General features: G+C 55.4%; 2 protein-coding genes across 6 annotated transcripts in view; one reads left to right on the forward strand and one right to left on the reverse strand.

The window, feature by feature from the left end:
- Positions 1-20167, forward strand: part of STX18 (syntaxin 18) — a 139839-nt gene extending 119672 nt beyond the window's left edge. For 2 of the 5 annotated variants that reach the window (XM_081303942.1, XM_081303946.1), the window contains exons 10-12: positions 813-893; positions 1539-1663; positions 2358-2665. In XM_081303942.1, the coding sequence (XP_081160068.1) occupies positions 813-893; positions 1539-1634 (177 nt within the window). In that variant the 3' untranslated portion in view covers positions 1635-1663; positions 2358-2665. Of the gene's footprint in view, positions 1-812; positions 894-1538; positions 1664-2357; positions 2666-19955 lie in introns of those variants that run through there. The other 3 variants (XM_081303945.1, XM_081303944.1, XM_081303943.1) reach the window with 3 other exon arrangements.
- NSG1 (neuronal vesicle trafficking associated 1) lies at positions 3376-24925 on the reverse strand. The gene is made up of 5 exons (XM_081303947.1): positions 24579-24925; positions 24053-24206; positions 20555-20671; positions 7056-7166; positions 3376-4259 (listed from the first exon to the last, which is right to left on the reverse strand). The coding sequence occupies exons 2-5, from the start codon at positions 24179-24181 to the stop codon at positions 4059-4061; spliced, it is 558 nt and encodes a 185-aa protein (XP_081160073.1). The 5' UTR covers positions 24182-24206; positions 24579-24925; the 3' UTR covers positions 3376-4058.
- Positions 24926-24969: the final 44 nt, after the last annotated feature.

Raw genomic sequence — 24969 nt, forward strand, 5'->3', positions numbered from 1 at the left:
AGGTAGCTCCTCCTAAAAGGCACGGCTACAGAGCAATACTGGCCCTTATGCTTTTGTGTAATGGCCATCACAGGGAATCAGGTGGCCAAAGCCTGCAGCAGTGGCTTCTGCACAACCCATACCAGCACACACTCGGCACCCCGGCAAGGGAGACAAACTGACACCACTGCTCGAAAGGCCAGCAGGCATGGTCCCCTCTGCCAGTGGTGGGTCCAGGAGCAGTGTTCACATGAGAGCAGGGTCCCTTACTCCTGAGTTTTCCAGGTGTTTGGAGGGAACACTTCCTACAAGTATCACATCCCATTTGAGTTTCAGCCTGCCTGATAGAGCTGAGGGGAAGACATAAAGCACTTTTTTTGGAGCCAGAGGGTTTATTTAGAAGCACCTGAGTTTTGAAGCTCATTTCTCTGGACCTTGGAAAGAATAAATGAGGGATTGAAGGGAATGCCCCCTGGCATGTAGTGCCGTTCCACAAACAGCAGCTCTTAGGTTTCTGTCCTTGTTATCAGCAAGTGGCTTGGGAGAGACGGAAGGTGGGGAGCAGCACCAGCTCTGGGGTCCAGCAAGGTGAGTCTTATCCCAGCCCTGCCACTGGCTTGCTGGATGACTCGGGCTCAGTTACCTCAGAGCCCCAAGTTTCCCTTTCACAAAGCTGGGTGCCAGCTTTCATAAAGTTCAGGATGCCATGAGGATTCATGGGCCAACAGTAAAGTCTCTGTCTGTTGGCAAGCGGAGACTGCTGTTTCCAGCACAATGTCTGCTCGTGGGAGGAGGCAGTGGCTATATTTACCCGACACCCTTTCCTTCCACAGGAAGCCGAGATTGATAACATTCACCAGTTAGTGGTAGGAGCAACTGAAAACATCAAGGAGGGCAATGAGGACATACGAGAGGTGGGTGCTCTTGGGTCCCCTGGGTGTGATCTGGGCAAGGCTATGCAGGGGCTTTGGGGCCAACCATGGTCAGTGCCAGCAAGCCACGTGTTCATGAGCCCCACTGGCTGACTCCAGCTCGTTGTCAAGACAGTGGCTCCCACCCTCCAAAGCAGCAGTCTAAGGTGAGGTGGACCAGGAGTGGCTAGGTAACTTCTTGAATGGAGGGGTGAGCGTCAGGGAGTGGGCAGTGCCTGGTTGCTATTTGGGGATGACCTTCCAGGTGCTTGCTATTGAGTGGACATTGTTTTCTGAGCTGTCCTTAGGGTCAGGTTGTTACAGGGCTGACACTGAGTCACCTACTGACTGGGGAACACGAGCTAGGACTGAGACTGCTGTGCACCTTGAACCCGGAGACAAATGTGATTCCTGGGTGTCGTGTTTTCTGGGTGAATGGGATGTACTGCCAGGCCAAAGCAGGATTGGAAAGGACAATCCCCTTGTATTCTGTGGGATTCACCCCACTTGTTGACTTTACTTCATAATTAAGCCACCCATCCAAGGTGACCGAGCAGCACCCAGTTCCTGCTGAGCAGGGAACGCATGGGAATGGTAGGGCACTGCAGGCACCCCAGTCCTGAGGTCCTGTGCTCTTGCCCCACCCAGGCCATTAAAAACAACGCTGGTTTCCGCGTGTGGATCCTCTTCTTCCTGGTGATGTGTTCCTTCTCCCTTCTCTTCCTGGACTGGTACGACAGCTAGCTGCCACAGGATCTGCGGCCTTGGCCAAGGTATGCAGGACGAGCATCTGCAGGGGCACCTCTGACATACCAAGCGTGTACTCTCAGGTGTCTGGCATCGGAGGAGCTGTGATCAGGTTTTATCACAAAGTCATTTGAGGGACAAGGGGGTTGAGACAGACATGTACATCACAAAAGGGGTACCCAGGCCAGTGGACCTGTGCCTGTTCAGCAGCTGAAGAGCAGTGCACAACTTGGGAGTGGTATGCCCGCAGCCCTAAGGCACAAGTCAGCATGAGCGAGAGGTCGTGGACTGCACCTCCGCTTGAGCTGCCCTGGCAGGGACAGTTCCCCCATGAACTGCAGGCCACACTCCCCGTGTTGTCTCGGGGCTCATCCCAGCAGCTGCAGGACAGAACTTGGCTAAGGATGACTTGACAAAGGATTGGTGCCTCAGTTCCTTGTAGCTTCTGGTTGCCCGAGTCAGCTGACAGTCACAGTGTTGCAGAAGAGTTTCATTTGCCTCGTAAACCTATTAAATACAGTTGTGGCCCTTGCTGCATTGCCAGTAGGAACACTGCAGTCCAGTGGTTGCCCACATGCCTGGATGGGCAAGCTCTGAGGTGCTCCAGGGCTGCCTGCCTGGCTCCAGCTGCCGCCCCCAACACTCTTAATGGCAGGGCAGGAACTGGGGCCCCTAAGTCCCGGCTTCCTGCTTCAGGGTTCAAGTATTATGTGTTTAAAGGAAGAAGTGGGCCACAGAAGAGCAGGGCCTGATACCCCATGCCTGCACACCTGCCTGCAGGAAGAGTCTCCAGGATCACCTGTTTGTAACTGAAAGCCTGCTGCATGTGGACCATGTCTGCATACGGCGTCCAGTATCCTGGCATCCTGTGGGGATGAGCCAGTTCACACCACTCCTCCTCACAAAACACGTGCATGGACAGTCGTTGGGTGGCACAGGTACCCTTGAGTTCTTTATTTGCACCAAGTGAAATGTAGGAAATTATTGTAGTCAATTTACAATCAATAAAGTACATGTCTACTAGAATACCTGGGGGTGCACCTGTGTGCTTTGCTTACGTGGGCACTTTGCAGGGGTGGGGGGAGGGTGTGCAGGACAAGTTTGGCACGCGTTTAGTGTTTGCATGTATTGCTCGCAGCTTGGGCCACTGTGCTGCATTCTGTCCACACCTAGGTCAGGATCTTTGTTTCGAAACACCCTTGATAATAAAACACGCGTTTGTCTTGGAAGCACATCTCAGGGAGAGCAGTAGAGCCGACCGTCCTCACCATGCTTGTTTGCAACAGGTCTCGCACTATTTGCCATTTATTTCTGCTCTTCTAAAAACCAGTGAAACTTGACACACCCACCAGAATCAACACACTCAATAACATGCAAGCAACATCTGTGGATATCTTTTTTTTCTATTTAATTGTCTTACACATGTAGTTTATCTAACTGGCAATTTTGTAAAGATATACTTTAATGTCAAGATTCAAATTGAAACAATTTTCTTACAAAGATTGTGGATTGAAATGTCAGGTTTGCAGGGTGCCACACCAGTGCCCCCAGCTGTTTGCTACATCAAGGAATAATATCTATCCGAGAATAAAGCTTAAAGTAGCCCTGGCTTACCAGCAATTAAATTTTCACTTTTCCTACCCAGCAAACTCGTAAAAATTAACTTGCATACAGGACCGTACGTGCAAATTGATCATAATAGAAATGAACAAAAGAGCATTTCTTTCCTATTTAGCACATCACCAGCAGACAGCCCACCCACGGGAAGGCAGTTCTGCAGCCCCCAACCCCAGGACCAGCTCCTCCCGCTCCCCTTCTCCTCTGCCCAGACCATGCACTCTGAAGAGAACCTCACACGTCCACTCAGTGGTCCCTCTTTATCAAGATGCCAGAGCCAGAGGGGACACAGCCGTACTAAGAACCACCTGGTGCAGATCTGCCACCTGGTGCTCTTGTCCTCAGTGGCACCATCAGCTGGGGGGTGAGGAAACTGAAGTAGCACTTGCTCTTAGCAAGAGATCACTCTAGATATGGCTATGGGGTAAGGTGTGCACACAACAAGGTGGCTTTGAAAATAAACTCCACAAAATGCATTATGTATCTGAAGGCCAACGCCCTTGTACATCCAGGTTAAATTTGTTTTTTGACAGCATCCAGTAAATCCCAGTGATGGAGCTAAACTAAGAACCCTTAGCATAAAAAGTGGCGCCAGAGCTCTTTAAGCAACGCTGATATGCTCTTGGTTTTGTGCCCATGGGTGGTCGGCAGCAAGTTTTATTTGCAAAGCAGCATTAGCAAACAGAAGCAATTGCACCGTAAATGAGTAACCTCTAAATTATCAGTAATTATATTTAATGAAATGTCCCTCAAAGTCCCTTTGTTATCTTCAAGTGACACATTGGAAGGAACTTGCCCGTCTCGCTAAGCTGACTTCTCAGCTGCTTCAGTCTCCTGTTCTGACAGCTTCTCTTCTGAAAGCACTGACATCCAGGGTGACACGGAGCGGGTGATGCTCTGCTTGGCCAGGTTGTAGTGGTTTATGACTGTGTAAAATTTCTCCCGGGCGCTGGAGTCTTGCTCCGCGTAGTAGCTCTCCAAGCCTTCTGGGATGCACTGGGTATTCTGCAAGACAAGAGGCCACTGATACCAGGCGTGGGTGCAAGAGAGGTGCCAGTATCCCCCAGTCGATGCCCCACAGTTGTGATGGCACCTTCTCTGAACCTGGAGGGATAAGTACCAGGATGGGCCACAACAGACACAAGTCCTGCCCTGGGAGCACGACCACACAGAAGCCTGACATTAACTGGTAGGTGCCACGTCAGACTGGCACTTGAGCTTCTGTCACAGGCTTTACTTCTCCAGAGATCTCACACTGTGTGCTTTGCTTACGTGGGCACTTTGCAGGGGTCGGGGGAGGGTGCACAGGACACCTACTAGGAAACAATGACCCTTCTGACATGTCCAGAAGTAACCAATTCAAGTAAGGTAGGGAGGGAAGTGAGAAAGGTTTCCCGGGCACTGGGCTAAGTCCTCAGGAGGTCTTGCTCAGGTGATGGGCAGGCAAGTACTTGAGGCAGAGAACAGAGCACACGTAGAAGAGGCCCTGGGGCGGGAGACTGCAGGAAGACCAGGCCAGCACAGAGAGTGAGCAGGGGCCTGCAGAAGGGCCAGGGCCAGCCTCTCAGCTGTCAAGGTCCCAGTAGGAGATGTGGGTGGGCCTTGTGACCCCAAGGGAAGCAGGAATGCATGGAGCAGTTTCAGAGGGGTGGAGGCTGGAAGCTGCCCCCTTTAAGTCACAAAACTGGGACATCCAAGACTGGGTTTCAGAATGGCTGAAAACCCCTGTGGTGCTGTGTGGCATTTTGGAAAAAGACAGTGTATAGCAGTCATCAAACTGTCAGGAATGTAGAGCCCTGAAGGCTTCAGATCCTGCACATGAGTTGGCTGCTACTCAGGACAGAAGCCAACTAACCACTGCCCCAGTCACAACTGATGCTGGATGACTTGGCCGGGAGGGGTTGCAGTAAGCATGTGCACACAGCACAGACCCCTGGGGAAGGTGCACTGACATTGCTAATTGTCTTCCACCACACATTCTCCCAAAAGCTGACTGGGGCAGGGGGCATCCCGACCAACAACTACATTTCCCCGCCTGCCATGTAGCCAGGTAAGGCTCTGAGGCTAACTTCAGGCCAGTGGGATTTGAATGGATGTGACAGGTGCAAGTTCTGGGCTGGGTGGGCCCTAAAGGGAAGCTGCATGCCCTCCATTTTTCATGTATCTCCTGCCACCCCAAGGACAAAACCCAGGGGGCCAAGGACAGCAAGAGGTAGGGAAGTCCGATGACTACAAATCCATCACTGCTTTCCAGCCTGGACTTTGGGTGAGAGTAACAAATCCAACAAATCTTATAAACCAAAGCATGGATGTCTCTATCACACAGGAAAGTAAGACCAACAGTGGAGCCTTGGGCCTTGTGGTACGCTCCACCCAAAGGTCAGCCCTGGGTTTTTTGGGGTTTTTTTTGGTCCAGAACTGACCACCGGCAATCCTTTCAATTCAGCCAACGCTCTCAGGTCACGGGAACGTACCCCTGACCACCTGCACTCACTGCCAGGAGGCTTTGCTCCCCCGTGCTGCTGGCTCACCCTGTGTCCTCAAGATGGGGTGCTCGTTTAGACAAGAATGTGAGCTGGGACCTGCCCTAGAAGTTAGCTGCAAGGGAACCACTGCCAGAGCCGTAGTCTCCGCAGTGAGCTTTCCCCAGCCAGGGCCTCCTGATGTAACGTCACCTTCCAGGTGTGGGTTCATTTGACATGGCTCGGCTGTGCTTGCTGTCACGGGGCTGAGCACGGAACATGTTGAGGGATGGATACATGGTGGTCATGAAAAGCGCCCACCTGAGCAGACCTGGAGGCCCAGTGAGCCTGAACGGGTGGGCTCCCGCTCTCGCGTGCAGTGGCCACTGTGCCTAGGGTGTGCAGCAGGGAGAGCACAGCAGGTGGGCACCATCAGGCCCTGATGCAGGCTCGGCTGGCTGTGCTGGGCATCGAGAACACCAGGAGGACAGAACACCCAGCCAGGAGGCACTGCTGACCCCAGCCCTGCTTGTCCCCTTGCCTGGCTGGGGCCTTCACTCAGAAAGTCTGAGCTCAGGCCACTCCAGAAGTGGCAGCTGTGTTGTCCTTTGCAGAGGCTGGGTGCTACCTGCTTTGTCAGCTCACAGACGGGCAGGCAGAGCTCAAGGGCCACCACAGGATCTGGGGAGGTGGTGGTGGCGAGGGTGGGACAGCAGTGAATCTCGGCAGCACGCCCTCATGCCTGCGGCTCCAGGGGTGCTGCAGTGTGCCCCCTGTTTGGGCTGCTGTAGCTACTGCCTCTCCTCAGATGGACAGACTCCACTGCCACCAGTTAGGTGACAATGTAAAGATCAGATGCCACCCTGCTCCTTGGAGAACAGGGACTCTACCAGCTCACTGGACACTGAAGAAAAAAGATCAGAAATCCCAGCAAGTCCCCTATATAGGTGAAGAGCTAGTTTCAGAAGAGAAATGACAAGGAAATGGAATGTGCACAGAAGCCCAGCCGCCCTGCAGCCACCTGAAGAGCAACCCAGGCCAGGAGGGCTGGTGTGCACCCAGGTGACCTGGGCGGGGCCTCTCCCCTCTTTCCTGTAGCCAACCTTCTCTCCACCAGTCCCAGCGCAAGACACAGGAGGGAAATGTCACCCTGAGCACTTCCTACTGGTTCAGCTATGCCCTCTGGCCACCTGCCAACTCTCCAGGCTTTCACCGTCGTGGGTATGGAGCACAAGGCCTCGGCTGCTCTAGGGCCTGTTCCTGGCAAGAGGAGCCCCAATGTCATCGGAAGTAGAGGCACACTGGTATCCCGCAGCCCTGGGGGGAAGTGGAGCCTTACCTTGAGGACGAAGCCATCAGGGCAGGCGCGGTCGTACTTGTACACCTTGTAGACGACCAGGAAGACGACGCAGGTGAGGAAGGCCAGAGCGAAGAGGACCAGCACGGAGACCTGCGGGTGGGCGGGCAGAGGTGGGAGGTCAGGTTAGCTGGGAAGACGGTGACAGAGTGCCCAGGGATACTCGGGGAGGAACCTGAGGAAGTGCAGCTGGGGGTGGGGTCCAAGAATCAGGTTTCCCTGGATGACATTTTGTTCCATTTCAATTTTTCACAATATCCCTGTGTCACGTTTTTTTTTTTTTTTTTTTAGAGAGAGAGAGAGAGAGAATTAATTTTTAATATTTATTTTTTAGTTCTCGGCGGACACAACATCTTTGTTGGTATGTGGTGCTGAGGATCGAACCCGGGCCGCATGCATGCCAGGCGAACGCGCTACCGCTTGAGCCACATCCCCAGCCCTTTTTTTTTCTTTATTGTATTTAATTTTATGTGGATCAAACCCAGGGCCTCACACATGCTAGGAGAGCGCTCTACTGCTGAGCCACAACCCAGCCCCACCTTTAGGTTTAGTTAGCTGTTTTTAGTATCTGAGCCTCTGCACTGAGAACTATGGTTATAGATATGACAAAGCCTTCAAATCACTCAAATGGCTCATAGGCAAGTGAGACCCACGACCAAGAAGTGGGCCAGGACGCTGTGCCCACTGCCCCCAGCGGTCACATGCTGGGGCATCTGCCACTGCTGAATCCTAGACTGGCTTGGCCTGGCACACAGTAGGTGCTCATCTAGCATTTACCAACAAACACGATAGTGGGCAGACGGGGGACACAGAGGTGGGACACCTGCCCCAGCTGGAGGGCGTGGGGCAAGATATCACAAGATGGAATTGCATATGGAGCTGAAAGGTACTCACATGGGTGCCAGCGAGCCTAGCAACTTGAGGGCATGACGTGGCCTTTCCCCAACCTGGGTAAGCAGTCAGGGCGCCGGAAACACTGGTCTAATGTGCACAGAGCACGGGCTTCCCACCTCCAGTGCTGGTGGCCAGGAGCTGCCACATTGCTGGCACTCCTCCTGCTGGCCACACACAGAGCCTCACAGCCCCCAGGTCCAGGGAACTGAGGGACCCTGCTTATCCTGAGGCTGCAGAAGGGACCCAAGTGCAACCCCAGCTCCTCTGGGTAGACCCTCAGCAGAGCACCCTGCCAGCTCAGGAAGTGGCCTTGGGTCCACTTGATACTTTGGCATCCTGGGGTCACAGGAGAAGAGATGTGTGGAAAGGAGCGTTATAAACCAGCAGCACGTTCACCTGCCCGGCCATGAACTCAAGTCCCTGTGGTAACACCTGTGCTCCCTTAAAGCCGCCTCACACCCACCAGGGCACGTTTCCTGCGCTGCTCCAGAAACCCTGGGGTTCTCTGAGCCAGTCTCCTCACCTGTGACATGGACACCAGTTCCCCCACCTTCCAGTCACTTGAGGCTACCAACGCCCATGACGAGCTGAAATGGTTACTGTGGGACCCCTGCCTCCACTTCCCGGGGCTCCTAATCTCCGGAGTTCAGACCGTCTGGGGCCTGCATCTGGCTGCAGGCATCTCTGGCTGGGGCCCTGGCTTCTGCAGAGCTGGCCCTACACAGGAGCCCACAGCGGACGGGCTTCCTGTCCAGCTTCCTGTCCATGCCGGTGCTGGATTCAGCCACCCCCACGCACCTCACCACTCCCCAGGGCCGCATAGGCAGCGCCTAGACTCCTGGGACCCCAGGCTTCTCCCTACACAGCCACCTGTCACACCCATGACTGCCAAATCCCACTCCAACTCCCATCACTCTCCCAGGTCACACCCACGGCAACTTGAATAAGATATGTCCCCTCTGTGTCCTCCCACCTAGAATTAGCCCCTCAGACCCCTGGGAAGCAGGAAATCTCCACTCTAAGGAGGCCCTTCCTTCTCTAGTCCTGCCGATTCCTGGTCTTTCTCCCACTAAGCCCACCTCTGTGACCCCTCCCTGGGTCTGTCACGTTCCCCGAGGGCCCAGAGACTCCAGTCAGTCTGGACAAGGTACACTGCATATGGAGCCCATGCCTGGCACAGGGACACAGACAGAATGCAGCCAGGCTGCTTTCAAGGCCCACAATACCTGTGGGGGATGGCATTAGCCGGGGTCTGACGATGGCTGCAGGCCACAGACAAGCATGTGACAGGCCAGGGGGCTGGGAGCAGAGCCTGGTGAGGAACGGTCAGAGTGTGCTGGAGGAGGAAGGACCACTGCCTAGAGCACTCGGCAGGCTGGTGAATGACAGCCCCCTGCTGGCCATGCTGGGGCTTGTGGAGCACACCCTGCAGCTCCAGCTCCGGGCTGCTGCCTGGGCCCCTGTCCTACCTGGAAACGGATGGTTTCCCACGACAGTAGGAAGGTGAAGGAGTGGACACTGTACAGGACACTGAGGATAGTGTCGGGCAGGCTGGACAATAAGGAAGTGTGTTCTTACTGATGTTCCTGTCACCACTGTCATCCCCTGAAGTCACGCAGATGGCAGAGTGGGCTCTCCACCCAGGCGGCCCTCCACACCTCAAGTGCTGCCTCACCTGAGTCCACCCTGCCAGGGACTGGATCGCCTGCCCTCTCCACAGTCCCCACCAGCAGAGCTGTGTCACTCAAGGTGGGCTACGGGAGAACTGGTTTTCCATACAACTGGCCTCTTTCTGGCCTTTCATGTTCTATTTTATCTTGTGCAACTGAAAGTAGGTGGAGAGAAGAGGCCGTGCCCACCCTGGCCGCTGCCAGCCTGCCCCCTTGATCTGGAAGCCACATGGAGTCAGCTTCACAGTCTGTTTAGGTTTTAAAATGACCCCAGCCCCCTGAAGGGCTGTGTGGACAGCTTCCATCCGCTCACAGAGCAAGAAACATGACAGAGCCTGGGGGAGAGGACAGAGGGCATGGAAAACAAGCTGCTCCAGCCAGCTCTGCAGATCCTGAGGCAGGGAGGCCCTCCCTCCCACTGGGGTCTATAAATTCACCAGTGGCAGGGGACCCCTGTGGTTATCACCGCCTAAGAAAGGGGAGTGAGTCAGGGGCCTTTCCAGAATCACACTCAACCACTCCAAGCTAAATCTGGCTCTGCAAGCTGCTGACCATGACTCTAGCAGGGGCCTGGCCTCTCAGGCCACAGCGCATCTGTGGAACGAAGGGGAAACACCTGTAGGTGTTTATCAGAGGATGACAAGGGCTGGCAGGCTTTGAGAGCACCTGGACCCCTCTTACGGGCTGAAATGTGTTCCCCAAAAAGAGTTACAGTCTACCCCAAGTACCTGCAAACGTGACTTTATTTGCAAATGGGGCCTCTGCAGATGCAGTCTAGTTAAGACAAGGCCATTAAGGGCACAAATCCAATCTGACTGGCGTCCTTCCACTACAGGGAATGTGGACACAGAGACAACACACCCAGGGAAGCCACTGTGAAGACCAAGGACCAAAGGGATGCACCCACATGCCAAGCAAATGGCCAGCACCCCCAGAAGCTAGGGGAGGCAAGAAGGGTCCTCCCTGCAGGGTTCAGGAGGAGCAATGCCCCCAACACCTTGATTCCAGACTGCCAGCCTCAAGGACGACCACGAGAGAATGCAATTCTATTGTTCCAAGCACCCCCACTTTGTGGAGCCTTGTAGTGGCATCCACAGGACTGAGAGCTACTTTAGGGGGTACAGAACTGGCTCACCTCCCTGAAGATGACTCCTGTCGCTGACACCCTGACCTGTCCCTGCATACCAGGCTGTGCTGCCTTCTCCTTCCTCATCCTTTAAAGCCCTAACTAGGTCAGCAGCCTCCAGAAGGCCCTGGAACGTGCCATCCTCTCGGTGGTCACCAATTACACATGCAGGCACCAAGCACCCAAGCGTCCATTTTTTTTTCCTGATTCAACAAAAATAAATTGTGTCCTGTTTGGAGACATTTGTGAACCTCCCTCCCCTCTCCCATGAGAATGAGGGATATTCTGGAACCCCGGGCAAATGACTGAGCCTGACATCCAGGATTCCCCAGGCCTGGAGCTCGGAGGCTGTCTCCACATGACACACCATGACCGTGAGTCTGCGAGCCCCAGCTCAGCCACTGCATCTCCCAACCAACTTCAGAAGACGTCCCCCTGAGAACAAGAGCAGGGCGGCCCTGGGCTGGAGGCCCACTCAACCACACCGTGACATGGGGAGGCCACTGTCCCAACCCCAGGCTCCCCATCCCATGAAGGGGGCGCTGGCCTAGCGCCTGTGTGCATGGTGGGACAAGCAGGAGACCTGTCAGGCATACAGTGGGGCACAGCAGGCCCTGCTCCCACACAGTGCTGCAGCCTCAGAAAAGGCAGGTGGAAGCCATAATCCAACACTTCCCCCTGCTGCAGGCCCCGTCACTGAAAAGGAGGCACCTTCACACCAGCCAGCAGGACACCCAGGCGGGCCCCAGGCCATGCAAAGGAGAAATGGCTGGCACAAAATGGGGCTCAACTGACTATCATGGGAAAGCCCGAACGCCTAGGGGCCTGGAAATGCTGGGAATGCACTCCCTGCGACAGTGTTGGGAGGTGGGGCCTAGAGAGGCCCAGGGCTCCCATCAGAGGGAGCTCACCCCTGCAGGAGTGGTTCACCAGGAAGGGCATGCTCCTCCCCTTTCCCTTGCTCTCTCTGGCCTCTGCCTCCCTTGTGGGATGACACAGCAAGCAGGCCTTGGACAGAGACAGCCCCCTGTTCCAGGAGCAGGAGCCAATAAACCTCCTTTCCTTCTGAGTTCCTTTATGAGTGTCCCAGTCTCAAAGATCCTGTTTAGCAGCAGGAGACGGACAGAGACACCTGGAACCTGCCAATGTGATCAGGCTGGATCTCACAATGGGGATACTCCCGATTACCCAGGTGAGTTCTCCATGCTATGTCCTCGCAGAAGGAGATGATCCTACAAAGGGGCAGGAATGCAAGGACAGAAGCTAGAAGATGCGGCACTGCAGATCTGAAGGTGGAGAAAAGCACCACAAGCCAAGGAGTGAAGGAGTCCAGAAGACAGGAAATGGCAAGAAACAGAGCCCTGGGAGAAGTCCTGCATGCCGTCTGAAGCGCCACCCTGGTGGTGATTTGTTATAGCAGCTCCAAGAAGTGCACACCTCTCTGTCAAGTCCTCCCATGAGCAGAGGGCAGGACCGGGCCTCACACGTCTGGCACAGAAGCAGGTCCTTCTGAAGATGCAGTGAGGAATGAGAAGGAATGGGGACAGCAGGCAACCTGTCTCCCAGTGAGTATTCCCAAGCATCCCCTGCCACCTGGCCCAACCCAGAACGCTGGGACCCAGCTTCACACAGACAAATGGAACAGAAGCTAAGCCTTGTCTGCAAAAGGTGCTGGTCAGCTTGGTTTTGTTAAGTAAATGATCTTGTATGGGAAGGAGCAGACCCAGGGCAGCTCCTCCCTCCATGCTCCAGGGGGCCTGGAACACACCACTCCCTCAAAACACACACTTTGGGTGGGCTGGACTGCAAGGCCAGGGTCAGGGCAGGAGGTCCTTTGCCTGTGAGAGGGCATTTCCCCAGAAGCAGGCCCTTCCCTCCAACCTGTGCCTCTTAGGTATGAGAGGCAGGCCCCGGGCCCACCATGCTACAGGGACTCAAGAACTGTTCTGCTTTTCATCTTGTTTCAAATTTAGATGAAAAACATGGTCTAATAATAATGGTTATACAAGAAGGAATCAGGCGACTACAGTCACCTGTAGACCAAGGTAGTGACATGGCCTTTCTTTTCTCTTTCCTGTGGAGGAAGAACCTGGAGCAGGGGGCTGTTGCAGGGCTCACTGCGTTCCGCACTTACCTCTCGGGCAGGCGGTGAGTCCACAAGTCCTTCTCAGCATGTTTCCTAGGCCTAACACACTCACATACACTTAAAGAAAACACCTTTTCTTCAAACACTGTTATCAAAATATTGCAATAAAAACTTATGCTATGAGTGTCCTTTGTTTTTAACACACTAAACAGGATCTTGTAATACCTGATTTCAAAGGACAGAGGACAAAACCCCTACCCAAGGTCTTGGTGACAGTGTGGGTGACATGAAAGCCTCTGTGATGTGCACTAGCAGGAAGGCTCAGGTGCCACTCATCCCTCCGCAGTCTGCTGCCTGCATGAACAAGCAAAGGGATCTCACACGGGAAAGGACCCAACATGGCTGGAGGGAAGGAGGAGGACCAGGCAAACGGTGTTGAAAGGCTTCCTATTCTCCTTGGAACACTGCCCCCTGAGCCAGGAGTCAGAGCAATCCCCTGCAAAACCCCGACAGCCTTGGTTTTCTTTTTCTTTTGCTTAAGCAATGGATCTGAAACACTAACAGTCTTGAAATCAGAGAACAAAACTGTGAAACTCAATTTCAAAACTTACTACTAAGATACAGTCATCAAAATAGCATGGTTCAGACATCAGCACACACACAGATGGGCTGGAGCTGGAAATCCAGACAGAAAACTACGGTGTCCGTGGTCCACTGCTTTTCAATAAGGGCACCAAGACCATTTAATAGGGTAAAAAAAGGCTCTTCAACAATGGTGCCGGGAAAACTGGATATCCACATGTGAGAGGATGAACCTAGACCCTTATGCTATATGCCATATGCAAAAATCAACTCAAAACTAACAAAAACCTGTATAGAAGCCAAGCCATAAAATTCTTAGAAGAAAATACACGAGATAACTCTTCATGACCTTGTGTTCAGAAGGGTGTCTTAGATATGAAAGAAAAGCACAAGCAGCCAAAGGAAAAAATGTACTTCAGAAAACTTTTACACTTTGTGATTCAAAGGATCTAGCAAAACTATGAAAAGAGAACTCACAGAATAGTAGAAAATATTTGCAAAACTTTTAGTATCCAGACTCTAAACAACTCAACAACAAAAAGGCAACCCAATTAAACTGAGAAAGGACTTGGACAGACATGTCTCTGAAGAAGAACCACAGATGACCGACAGGCATGAAAGGCAGGCAGCACCGTCAGGCCTCAGGGAAGGGTAAATCCAGACCATGAGACCCCACTTCACATCCGCCATGATGGCTGGAACGAAGAATAATCCAACGTGTATGGTAAGGGCGTGGGGAAACCATGGCCCTTGTTCACAGCCCACAGCCTGTGTGGGGAACCGTGTGGCAGCTCCACAACATTATAAAATCACCATACGACCCCCATCCTATTCCTGGGTAAATACCCAAAAGAACTGAAAATAGGTGTTCAAACAAAAATTTGTACATGAATGTTCACAGTAGCACTCCTCACAACAGCCAAAAGGTGGAAAATACTCAGATATTCAAAAACCAATGAGAATAAACAAAATGGGTTCCATCCATACAACAGAATATTACTCAGCCACAAAAAAGAATGATGTACTGAAACCTGCTACAACACAGACGGACCCTGAAACACCATGCCAAGGGAAAGAGGCCAGACCCGAGGGGTCGCCACAGGGTACGACTCCAACTATGGGACAAGTCCAGAACAGGGAAACTGCCAGGGACAGAAAACAGGCGTGGCTGTCAGGGGCTTGGTGGGGTGGGGATAACGGCTTCACAGAACAGGTTCCTCTTGGGGAGAGGAAATGTTCTGGAAGCAGATGGTACGATGGTCAGGTAACACGGAATGCACTGAATGTCCTAAGCTGAACACTTGAAAGTGGTGACTTTTACAGAAGGGACACTGTACACAATTTTTTTTAAGTGGGCTGGAGAAGCGGGCAGGAAGCTGGGGTGACAGGAGCTGCGGGGGTCCTGATGACCTGGGGTTGTCCTGATGGGCTGTGGGGGTCCTGATGAGCAGGCACGCCCAGGCCAGAGCAGGGAGAGCAGGAGGGCTCTGTGGGGGCTTCCCGGCCACAGCAGCGAGGATACCTGCCAGGAGCCTGTGGGCCCGAAGGAGACACCGTCCCAGCTGCTCACTCTCCAGTCCATGGCCACTGCCATCATCACTGCTCCTCCACGGTCATTCACAGAAGGACCGGCTACCGCGTGAGCGACACAGCCTCTCGGCTGACAAGGCACAGCCACGGCCAACACAGCAAAGCCCGCTCTGCAGACCAGACACTGCAGCCCTGGGCTTCCCTGCCTCCTCTGCTCCGGGCCTCCTCAGCTGCTGGGGGCCTCCCAAGGCCATGTCCGTCTGGGGGATTAGGGAGACCAGGACACTGCAGCAGGAGAGCCACTCACAGTCCCACTGACGTGAAACACACATGGGCCTGGACCCCACCTTGTCTCCTGGTTACTGGGTGGCTGGGCCCTCCTCAGCCTCTCGGGTCTTCACTCTCCACCCACAAAACTGGGACAGCAAGGGCAGCCCGAAGTGAGCCACACCGCGAAGCTCTGAGCCTGCACGGGCGCTAGGTCGATGGCACCGTGGCTCCTCCTTGGCTCTCTGTCCCCCCTCCTTTGGGGGAGGGAGCAAGGAGCGCTTCTGCTGAGTAACGCGGCACCAACAACAATCCTGAAAAAGGAAGACGAATCCTGCCATCGTCAAGCATTTACAGCAACCCACACAGAATTGAACGCAGACACGCCTCCCCAGACAGCTTGACGCCATCACCTGGCTCTGGAGGAAGCCCCCACTCCACGCTGGACCGGGAGCCCAGGGGCTCTGCAAGTGCAGATGTGGGCAGCCACATCCCGCAAAATGTGTGCCCCCCCCCACTGAAGGTCGGGGGGCTGGGGTCTGCAGGGCCCACACCTCCCCACACACTGCTGAGTGCCAAGGAAAACGCGTCATCGTTCATAAATATTTAACAAGTGCATGTCGGAACGCGCCAGGGGATTACTGGAGAGTGTGGAAAACAAACTGGCACCCGAGAAGCTGAAGGTCATCAAGGACAGGAGAAGACGCAAACCACCCACGGGATCATCTGAGACAGGATGCAGAGGGACATCCCCACTGGGGGCCTGATCGTCAACTCCAGGACCATCAGACCTGGCCTCTCCTGACTCCCCGACACCGACCCGTGGGCGTGGGAGCTGCTGGCTCAGGTGCAAGGCTGACCTTGGACTCTCTTAAAGCCTAGAAGGTGGCTTCATGACCCAAACCCTTAACCCACAGGCACAGGGAGCGGGTACAGAGTGCCAAGTCCCCACTCTGCATCCCAGCAGCCCCAACAGAGCCTCCCGGGGGCCTGCCCAATTAGGGCCCCTCTGCCCTCCCAGACGGAGGGAGGGCCCTGAGAAGTGCCCCACCCTCCAGTGTGTGCCACACTGCTCTGCATCAGCAAGAAGGAAAGAACATTAGAAAAATGTTGAGGCTGAAGAAACACCTCGGGCCGTGTTGCTTCTCACTGTAAACACCCCTCCATTAATTAAATGACTGACTGCCTTCTTCCCTGACGCCAGCCACTTGGAGCCTCGACTTTGGGCGGCCTTGGGTGATTCATCCTGCCATCCCTGTGTGGCCGAGTCTTTCCAAGCTCTTCCCCACTAGCTGTTACCTAGCAACCAGCCTAGCAACCTCGTAGCCAAGAGATTAATCCCTGAGTGATAATCATAAAGTAACATCCAAAAAGACATTTCGTTTCAAGGATGCAATCCAAAGGTATATAAAGACAGGCACGCCTGAACCACACAAATGAGAGACAAAGGGGACGTACTGTTTACTTGTTGCTTAAACATCTGAAAGGCAGGATCTCCTTCTGGCCATTCACACACACGGATGAAAAGAACCAAGCCAATGGCTGAGCTGAGCAGCCACACAGAAACCTCCGGGCACCAAGAGATTGAGGACCATGTTCCAACCTGCCCCAGCTGGGACTGACCCAGTGAGGCAGACACAGAGGCCAGGGTGGGCGGAGCTCTGTGCTACGCATGAGCACACACACACACAGACACACCCAATTTTCAGAAACCAGCTGAAGCCTCACACAGCAGTCACCTGCCTCACTTGCATTCAGGAATAACAGAAGTAGAGCTGGGCAACAAAAGGCAGGGAGAATGTTCTAGAAGGGTAGGCGCTCCTAGCATTTCTGGTGATCCTTCCCCATCTTGTGCCACTGGAAGGATGTAAGGTTCAATCCCAGTGAACACGAGCGTGGCTTGGAGAGCAGGTTAAAATGCACACACCCAGGGCTGGACTCCAGGCGACTCACAGAAGGGCAGCCCCAGCACACTCAGGGAAATAGGCTTTGGAGGTGGCCCTTGTGCTTCAGCCATTGTAGGTGGCAATGAACAGGGACAATGTCCTTTCCAATTCAAAAGGGCCTCAGGAGCAGGCAAAGGCAAGAGGGGCCCTTAAGGAAGCTGGACATTAGGCTGATGAAACCCAGCTAGGGTGTCCCAGGAAGCAGGCCAGGCAAATAAGCCCCCAGAAGGCTCCTGGCCCAGATTCTGTCCCTTACGATGAGGCCTGGGGCAGGTCACCTGCCCTGATGTGAGAACTTGGAGGGGGCTGGTCTAAAGAGGGCTGTCTCAGAGAGCAGCCCAACGCTGATCACTCAACATACAAGGGGCCCCGTGGCGAGACCCTGGACCTCACCGAGGCCCCCCTTCACATGAGCCAGCAGCACCGTGAGGCACCCACTTTCTTATCACGCTGTTACTGAGTGTGTGCAGAGATGGCAGCGAGTGATGCCGGCACGGTCGCTCTGAGCAAGTCTGTCCCCAAGAAGTCCCTGCGCCTTCAACGTCTAGCCGACATTCTGTCCCAGGGGGTTGCTATGGCCTGGTTCCCTTCCCAAGGTCACCAACTCCAGTTGAGGGAACTTTTCCTTAAAAGACCACCCCTAGACCTGGCCAGGACACCAGATCACAGGGCACACACCCAAAGAGAGACATGGGCCAACCCGGTCCCCCAGAGGAAGGGACTTGGAACCCATGAGAGAAGCAGAGACAAGAGGGCAACAGTGGGCAGCCCAGCAGAGCCCAGGCCGCAGGGGTGCGGAGGGAGGGAGGGAGGGAGGGAGACATGCGTTCAGTGGCTCAAGGAAGCAACTCCAAGACCACAGGCGACAGTGCCCAGGAAGGCTGTTTTTTTGCTGGGGTGGGGGTAGGGTGGAGGGTGTTTGTTGCAGTACTGGATACTGAACAGAGGGGTGCTCTACCACTGAGCCACATCCCCAGACTTTTAAAAATTTGAGACAGAATCTCACTAAGTTGCCCAGCCTTGCCTTAAATTTGCAATCCTCCTGCCTCAGCTTCCCAAGTCCAGGAAGAGTTTCACATCTACAAAGGAAAGGGATGTAGAGAACAAACACAGCACAATAATGACCTGGAGACCCTCTAGAAACCAGCCACAGGAAAAGCCAGGTGCCCTCTTGTGCCACAGCCTAGAGCAGGCTGCCTGGGGGCAAGCTCTCTGCCTTGGTCTCCCTTCAGCTGTAAAACAGAGATGACAGTGGTGCCTCCCTCATGAGGTAGATGATAACAGATAATGAGCAGAATGACCTTGAACTAGAGCCTTATTCATGGGAGCACGCTGGCACTGCCAACTGCTGGCACAGCCTCGCTACAAAGGGCAGTGGGACAGGAAGAGGCGAGAGGGACCCGGGACTCTGGCACTGGAAGGAGATGGAAAGGGACAGGTCTGGGATGCGGGGCGCTTCCTGCCGGGGCTGGAGTAAGGCCACGGGAGGTCATGATGAAAGGCAGTGGCTTCAGAACCTCCCTGCAACCAGCTGGGACTTGACCCCTGTCTGTAAAGGGCGAGCAGTGCAGTGTGAGCCATGAAGCAGGCCTCAAAGGCAAGACAGCCAGCGCCCTCGGTGCGAAACCAAGCACAGGGCTCATGGGAGAGCAGCGTGCTGGGCACCCACCCTATGGCACCTTCCAGCAGCCCGGAAGGCGGGAGCAGAGGCAAGGCAGGACTTCTGCCACAGGAGCCAGTCCACGGGGACAGGGACCAACCATGTGAGGTCTTCTGAGTCCTTAGGTTCTGGGCAACAGGAGCCAAGTAACCACACAGAGTCCCAGCCGTGGCTGCCAAGAGCCCTGGTGGCAGATGTGCGTCACCCACACCTTAGACAAGGGACCTAGGGACTTGCTGCAGGTGAGCTTGTGGGAAAAGCACAAGCCAAGGACAACAGACGGGACATGGCCTGGCACATATGGACATTCAACAGAAGGAGCAGCCGTTCAGATGCCACACTGCTCCAGGCCTACAGGGACCTACAATGACAGGGCTGGGGGGAAGGGTTGAATGGGGCAGGAGAAACCCGCTCAGACATCCAGATACCATGACCTTAACACTGAGGTCATTCCTGCCTCAAGTAGCAGTGGGAACCAATCCCAAGATAGGGATGGGGCACAGGGGCAAGTGCCCACTGACAGGGCATATGCTAATCTCTCAGGCCAAAATAAGAAAGGGATGACCTTGGTCAGCCCATCCTGATCCTGGCCATGAACCTCTGGCTTGTCGACTGCTGAGCCAGCAACATCTCAGCACATTCGACACCCTGTCACCCCAGCAGGTCCTGCAGACACAGACCTCTGTGCCTTGACTCCCCGTCTGCAGAGAGAGCCATCAGAGTAGAGCCCACCATTAGGAGGTAAGAGCACTGCTGGGAGGACTCGATCAACTGACCCAAGCAAACACCACTAGAGGCCAGAAGAGGGCAATGCCAGGAGCCCGCGCCAGGCAGGCCCTGAGAGGCAGGCAGGTTCAGAGAAGCCACCCGCCTCTGCTGCCCTTCATCCATTAACCAGGGACAGTCCTGAGGCTGCCTTCTGCAATTCACATCATTAAGTTCAAACCTGACGATGTGCAAGGGGGCCCGGAACCTGTGTCCAGCCTGAGCAAACTGCTCGCACATCCACAAGGGGTGATCAGGGCGCCCACAGGACCTGGGTCAGGGCCTGGGGACCCCTGCATCTCCCGGTCCACCCCTTCACACCTGGGTGAGTGCCTCCATCCCACCTTCTCTTGCAGGCTTCTAGCTCCCAGAACATCAGTATCCCACTTGTTCCTGCCACCAGACTGTCGGGAAGGTCCCTCCTCACCCCACCCAGCCAGAACCCCGACTCTTGGGACAGGCATCCCCATCATGTCTGGAGGTGGAGAAGGCTGGAAGATGGACATGTGGGCTTTGCAGCCAGGTGGGCCCCAGATCCTGGCTCTGCCTCCCCATCTGTGAAATGGGTGACAAGGTCAGTACCAGCCTCCTGTGGACCAGGGCTCAGATGAGCTCACACAGGCCAGGGCTTAGTACACTGTCTGGCACATGACAGGGGCTGCACGCTTCCTTCCTGGAACTGTTAGGTCAATATTTTAATGTTTGGAATTGATTTTTTTATAGGTTTATAACCTTTATCAAAAGAAAGCTCACAGGTGGGTTTTCCCCTGTTATAAAAATAAACAATACATGTTCATTTTGGAAGAAGAAGAAAAGATTTTAAAAGCCACAAGGATACCATCTTGGTGGGCTGCCAGCAGCTGCTAGGTTTGCGCGGCTGGGATCAGTCCAGGTAAAGGGTGTCATGCCAGGTCACTGTCCCCCTGCAGTCATCTCTGCAGCTGGGCACACTCACCTTAAACCTCTCGGAGACCCCCTCACTGATGCTGACAGTGAACTCAGCGATCTTGGGAGGACGAGCTCTTCCTTTTTTGCGGTCAGGTTCATATTCAGTCTTGGTTTTCACCACCACCTTATCCGGGAAGCAGAGAAGCAAGGGGTCAGTGGTGGCCTGATGCACTCAGACACAGCTGCCCTGAGAAGGTATGTCTGGGAACTGTCATGTTCAAAGTCACCCTTTCTCCACAAAATAGAATGAGAACGGCCACCACCTACTGGAACTCTCCTCTGTGCAAGCAGGTCAGAGGAACTCCCATTCACAATCCTGAGCAACCCCAGGAAGGAAACGGTATAACCGAGGGGCAGAGGAGTTAAGCTCATTGGCCAAGGTCAGGTGGCTGACAGGTGACTGGATAGGGCAGCAAGACACCCGACTCCTACTCCAGGGCTCCTTCCTCCACCCCCGGAGAGCAGGAGGCATCAGCTTTTCCAAGGGCCTTTATGTACCCCGCGCCCCAGGCAGCACACAGGAGGACTGGATCACAGATTCGACTGAGGGGCAGGCAACAAGCCCAGGGGACACGGGACACAGGCCTCAGGCTGGCTCCTGGTCTCCACTCACCAACCCCTGCCCGCTGCCCTGCACGGCCCCTCCCCCTGCATCCCCCAGCTTCATTTCAGGGTGACCCAGGCTCCCCGTGCCGCCTCCCTGGCCTTGTCTTCCTCACACCTCCACACTGGACCCCTGAAGACAGGTTCAAGATGGGACCGGGGTTACAGGTCTCTAGTCCACAAACCCCACTCCCCAGAGCAGGTTCCTGGCAGTGGCTGTGGATTGCAAAGAACCAGCTGCCCCATGCTCCCACCGAGGGAACATGCCCCTTCGTTGGGTGGTCCATACTTTGGGGGAGACACCCTGCTCTGCATGGCAATTGAGCAGAACAAGGGGAATCCAGCAATTCAGGATGGCCAGTCCCAGGTGAGCAGCTGGAGGGATTCAGCCTGAGCTGTGGACCCCGGAAAGCCAGCCATGGAGAGAAGGGACAGGGAGAAAGTGGCCAATGCTGGTGTGATCCCAGATCTGGGGGCCGCCCACCCCCACTGCTGCCCCACTCACTCCTTTGCACACAGCTCACCTAGGAGCACCAGAGAGGGCACACCAGCCTGCGTTGGCCAGAGTGCCCACCCCTTAAAGCTCTGCTGCCCATCTCCTGAATCAGCACGAGTGTCACCCTGCCATCCTCACATCGCAGTCACACCTGACTAGCCCTGTGACCCTGAACATGCACTTGCTACTTGAAGCTGCTTCATCGGCCCATAAGCCAAGAACAAGGCTATCTCTCTGGGAGGCTATGCAGACCAAGAAGTCCGTGGAACCCCAGTCCAGCGTGGTTACCTGTCAACGTTCGCTAACCTGGATCTGCATCTGCACCAATCTACACCCGCCGTAACAGGCTAGGTGACCTTGGGCAGGTCCCCTACACCCGGTGCCTTCATTTCCTTATCGCAGGTCCCCTACACCCGGTGCCTTCATTTCCTTATCTGTAAACTGCAGCACTGATGGTAGTCACCTCATAGTGTGGTCAAGACATGAAAGGAATTTCATCCTATAACACGTGCACAACAGGCATCCAGCAAACGTCAGGTGAGGCTGTCCCTGACACGCCAGCAGCCAGCCCTTGGACTACCACTGCTGTTGTAACTGCTGTGCCTCTACTTAGTGCACCTCTTCAGGATAGATTCTGTGTGTAATCAATCTGGCCCTCAGATGCCATGTCACCAGGAGTAGATGACATCAACTCTCTCAACCTAACTGTGAGCAACACCTTGCAGTTGTTTTGAGTTGAGAAAGGTCAAGAGCAGGACATTGCACTACAAGTGGAATGGAACAAGAAACCTGTGTACCGGGGACTGTGGCCTTCCCCCGAGTGACCCTGGGTGCATCCCATAAATTCTCCCAGCCTCAGTCTCCTCTGGGACTTTGGAAGCCTCCTTACCCACTCTTGGTCCCTGCTGGAACTCCCTTCTCTGGAGCTCCTCTGCCAGATGCCCCTCTGTTTGAACACTCGCAGGCACAGCAGAGCACCTTTCAGCGCTGCATAGGCCACGCCTGGGCAACCATTTGGGTTGCTCAGAATTTCATACCTGCCTGAAACCCTGCTCCCCGTAATAAGCCAACTGTGCCAGACAGTTCTAGAGTGGAGCAAACTGAGGGCGCAAGAGGAGGTCAGGCCAAGTGGGGGGAGTCACCCCACAGAGGTGCTGCTTGGACACAGTTCCTGACACAGGCCACCTTGGGGCTTGAGGCCAGGCTCTGCTAAGTAGATCCCTGGGTAGGGAGGGTTAGTGGAAGCTGAGGCCTCAGGCAGCCCTACCCTTCCTGCAAAGCCCAACCTGGACCAACAGCTGATCCCTATCGGGAACTGAAGCACCTGCTGCCCACCCCGCCTAATGGAGAATAGTCAGGGAGGCAAAGCCACTTTGGGAAGCTGAGCAAGCCTCTCAGGGTCTGCTATGGGAATAAAGGAAGCCTCTACCAGGAGGTCCACTGCAGGGCCCTCCCCAGCCAACCCACCCCTGCCGGTGGCCAGCAATCACCATCCTGCCAGAATGAACGGGAAGCCCTGAGTCAGAGCCTCCTCACCAGGGAGATAATAAACGTAAAAGCACTTCAGGGAATGGGAGAAAGCTCCTGGTGGTGGTGGGTGGGGTGTGAGCAGCAGCACAGTTGAAAAAGACACTGTGTTTATGATTTTAGGCTTGAGTGTTGCAATGCAATTGTCTAGACTTAAAAACCCTATTAACCTTTAAGTGTTAACTCATCAAAATATTATCCTTACTGGATAAAGAGATACTAGAGACTGGATGCTGCACTCAAGAAAGGAGGGCATTCTTTAAATTCAGCAACAACGCCCTGGGGAAAGGTGCATGAATAATGGTTCCCAGCTACACCAACAAGGAGTGAGCCTGGGCACCAATTTGGAGATTTCACAAAAGGAACAAAGAGGGAGAAGGCTCAGTGTGAGCGCACACGCCCTCCCGCAGCCCCGCAGCCTGGTAGAGATGGCAAAACCAACAAGCAGAGGAAGAAGGCCTCTAGGGAGGGCACATCTGGCAATTCCCCACCTCAGAGGGCCAAGCAGGGTGAAACCGCTTCATACAGGAAGGCACAGGCAGCAGCCACCCCCCTGATCTCACCCCAGACCCAGAGCTGGGTAGTACTGTGGGACCAGGGGCATTTCCCCCTGGAGAAGACGCCCACGAAACTCATCAAGAAGGGACCTTTCCACGTCAGGACAGAGGTGTCCTCTAAGACAGGACCCAACATTACCGGATCCAGAATTGCATGCGGGTGCAGCGTCCTGGCCCGGCCTTGCCTGCCTGCCCAAGCCCGCCCCTACTTCGAGTCTCCAGCGCACGTGGCGTTTCTTTTGTTGCAGCGGATGGGGGAGAATCAGGGGTGCGCACCCGGCAGCGCGGGGGATACGGCGGCGGGGCCGGAGGGGGGGCTTACCTTATCCGGGGGCGGGAACTGCAGCTGATTGACATCGAGGGGTGTCATCAGGGGAATGGTGTCAAAGCCATCCTCCAGCAGCGGCTGCTTGGTGCCCTTCTCCGCGAAATTGTTCCCCAACTTAACCATCGTTCCGAAGACCTAAAGCTGCCGCCTGCAGAGGGAAGGCCGCGCTGGAGTCACGGAGGGCAGGAGCCGAAGCGGGCGGAGGGAGGCGGGCCCCGCACGCCCACCTGCCGTCCCGTCCGGGGCACGGCAGCCTCCGCCTCGCCCCCAGGGAGGGATCGCGAGGACGCCGCGGTCACCGCCTGATTTGAGGCGGCAGGCGAGGGTACTAACAGTCTCACCTCACCAGCCCCGACCCCTACGCCCGGCGCACCCCGGCCGGGGGCGCCGCCCCTGCCCAGCCCCTCTGGAAGCGTCGTCCCTCGTCTGGGCCGCGGAGCCCGGTCGACCCGCCCGCCCACCAGGTCGCTCCTCCTGCAGGTGAACGGCCACCCCGGTCCCTGGCGGGCCCCGCACTCACCCACGCCCGGCTCCGCAGGTCTGGCCTCAGAGCGGCTCCGAGCTCCGCGTCGCCCGCTCCCGCGCGTAGCAATGGCGGAGGCGGCGCGGCCGGCGGGCGGGGGAGCGAGCGATTGGGTCGGCGGCTCCCTCCTCCGCGCCGCCTTCCGCCGCCCCCGGGGGCTGGCGCGTGAGTGTGCGTGTGGCCGCGGCCGCGCCTCCGCCCTGACGCAGCGCTCGCGGCACAAAGGAACGCGGGGCTAGGCGCGGAGCCTCCCCCGGGACCCCGCCGCCCCCAGCCGGGGAGGCCGGCTGCAAGCGCCCGGAGGGGAGGCTCTGCCTGGGCGCGCAGCGCTGGGGGAGCGGCTGCGGGCTGCGCAACCCCGGGTGGCGGCCGGGGCCAGGCGATCGGG

The sequence above is a fragment of the Spermophilus citellus genome (genome assembly GCF_964194105.1).
Source record: "Spermophilus citellus genome assembly, chromosome: 8".
In the NCBI taxonomy this organism is placed as follows: domain Eukaryota; kingdom Metazoa; phylum Chordata; class Mammalia; order Rodentia; family Sciuridae; genus Spermophilus; species Spermophilus citellus.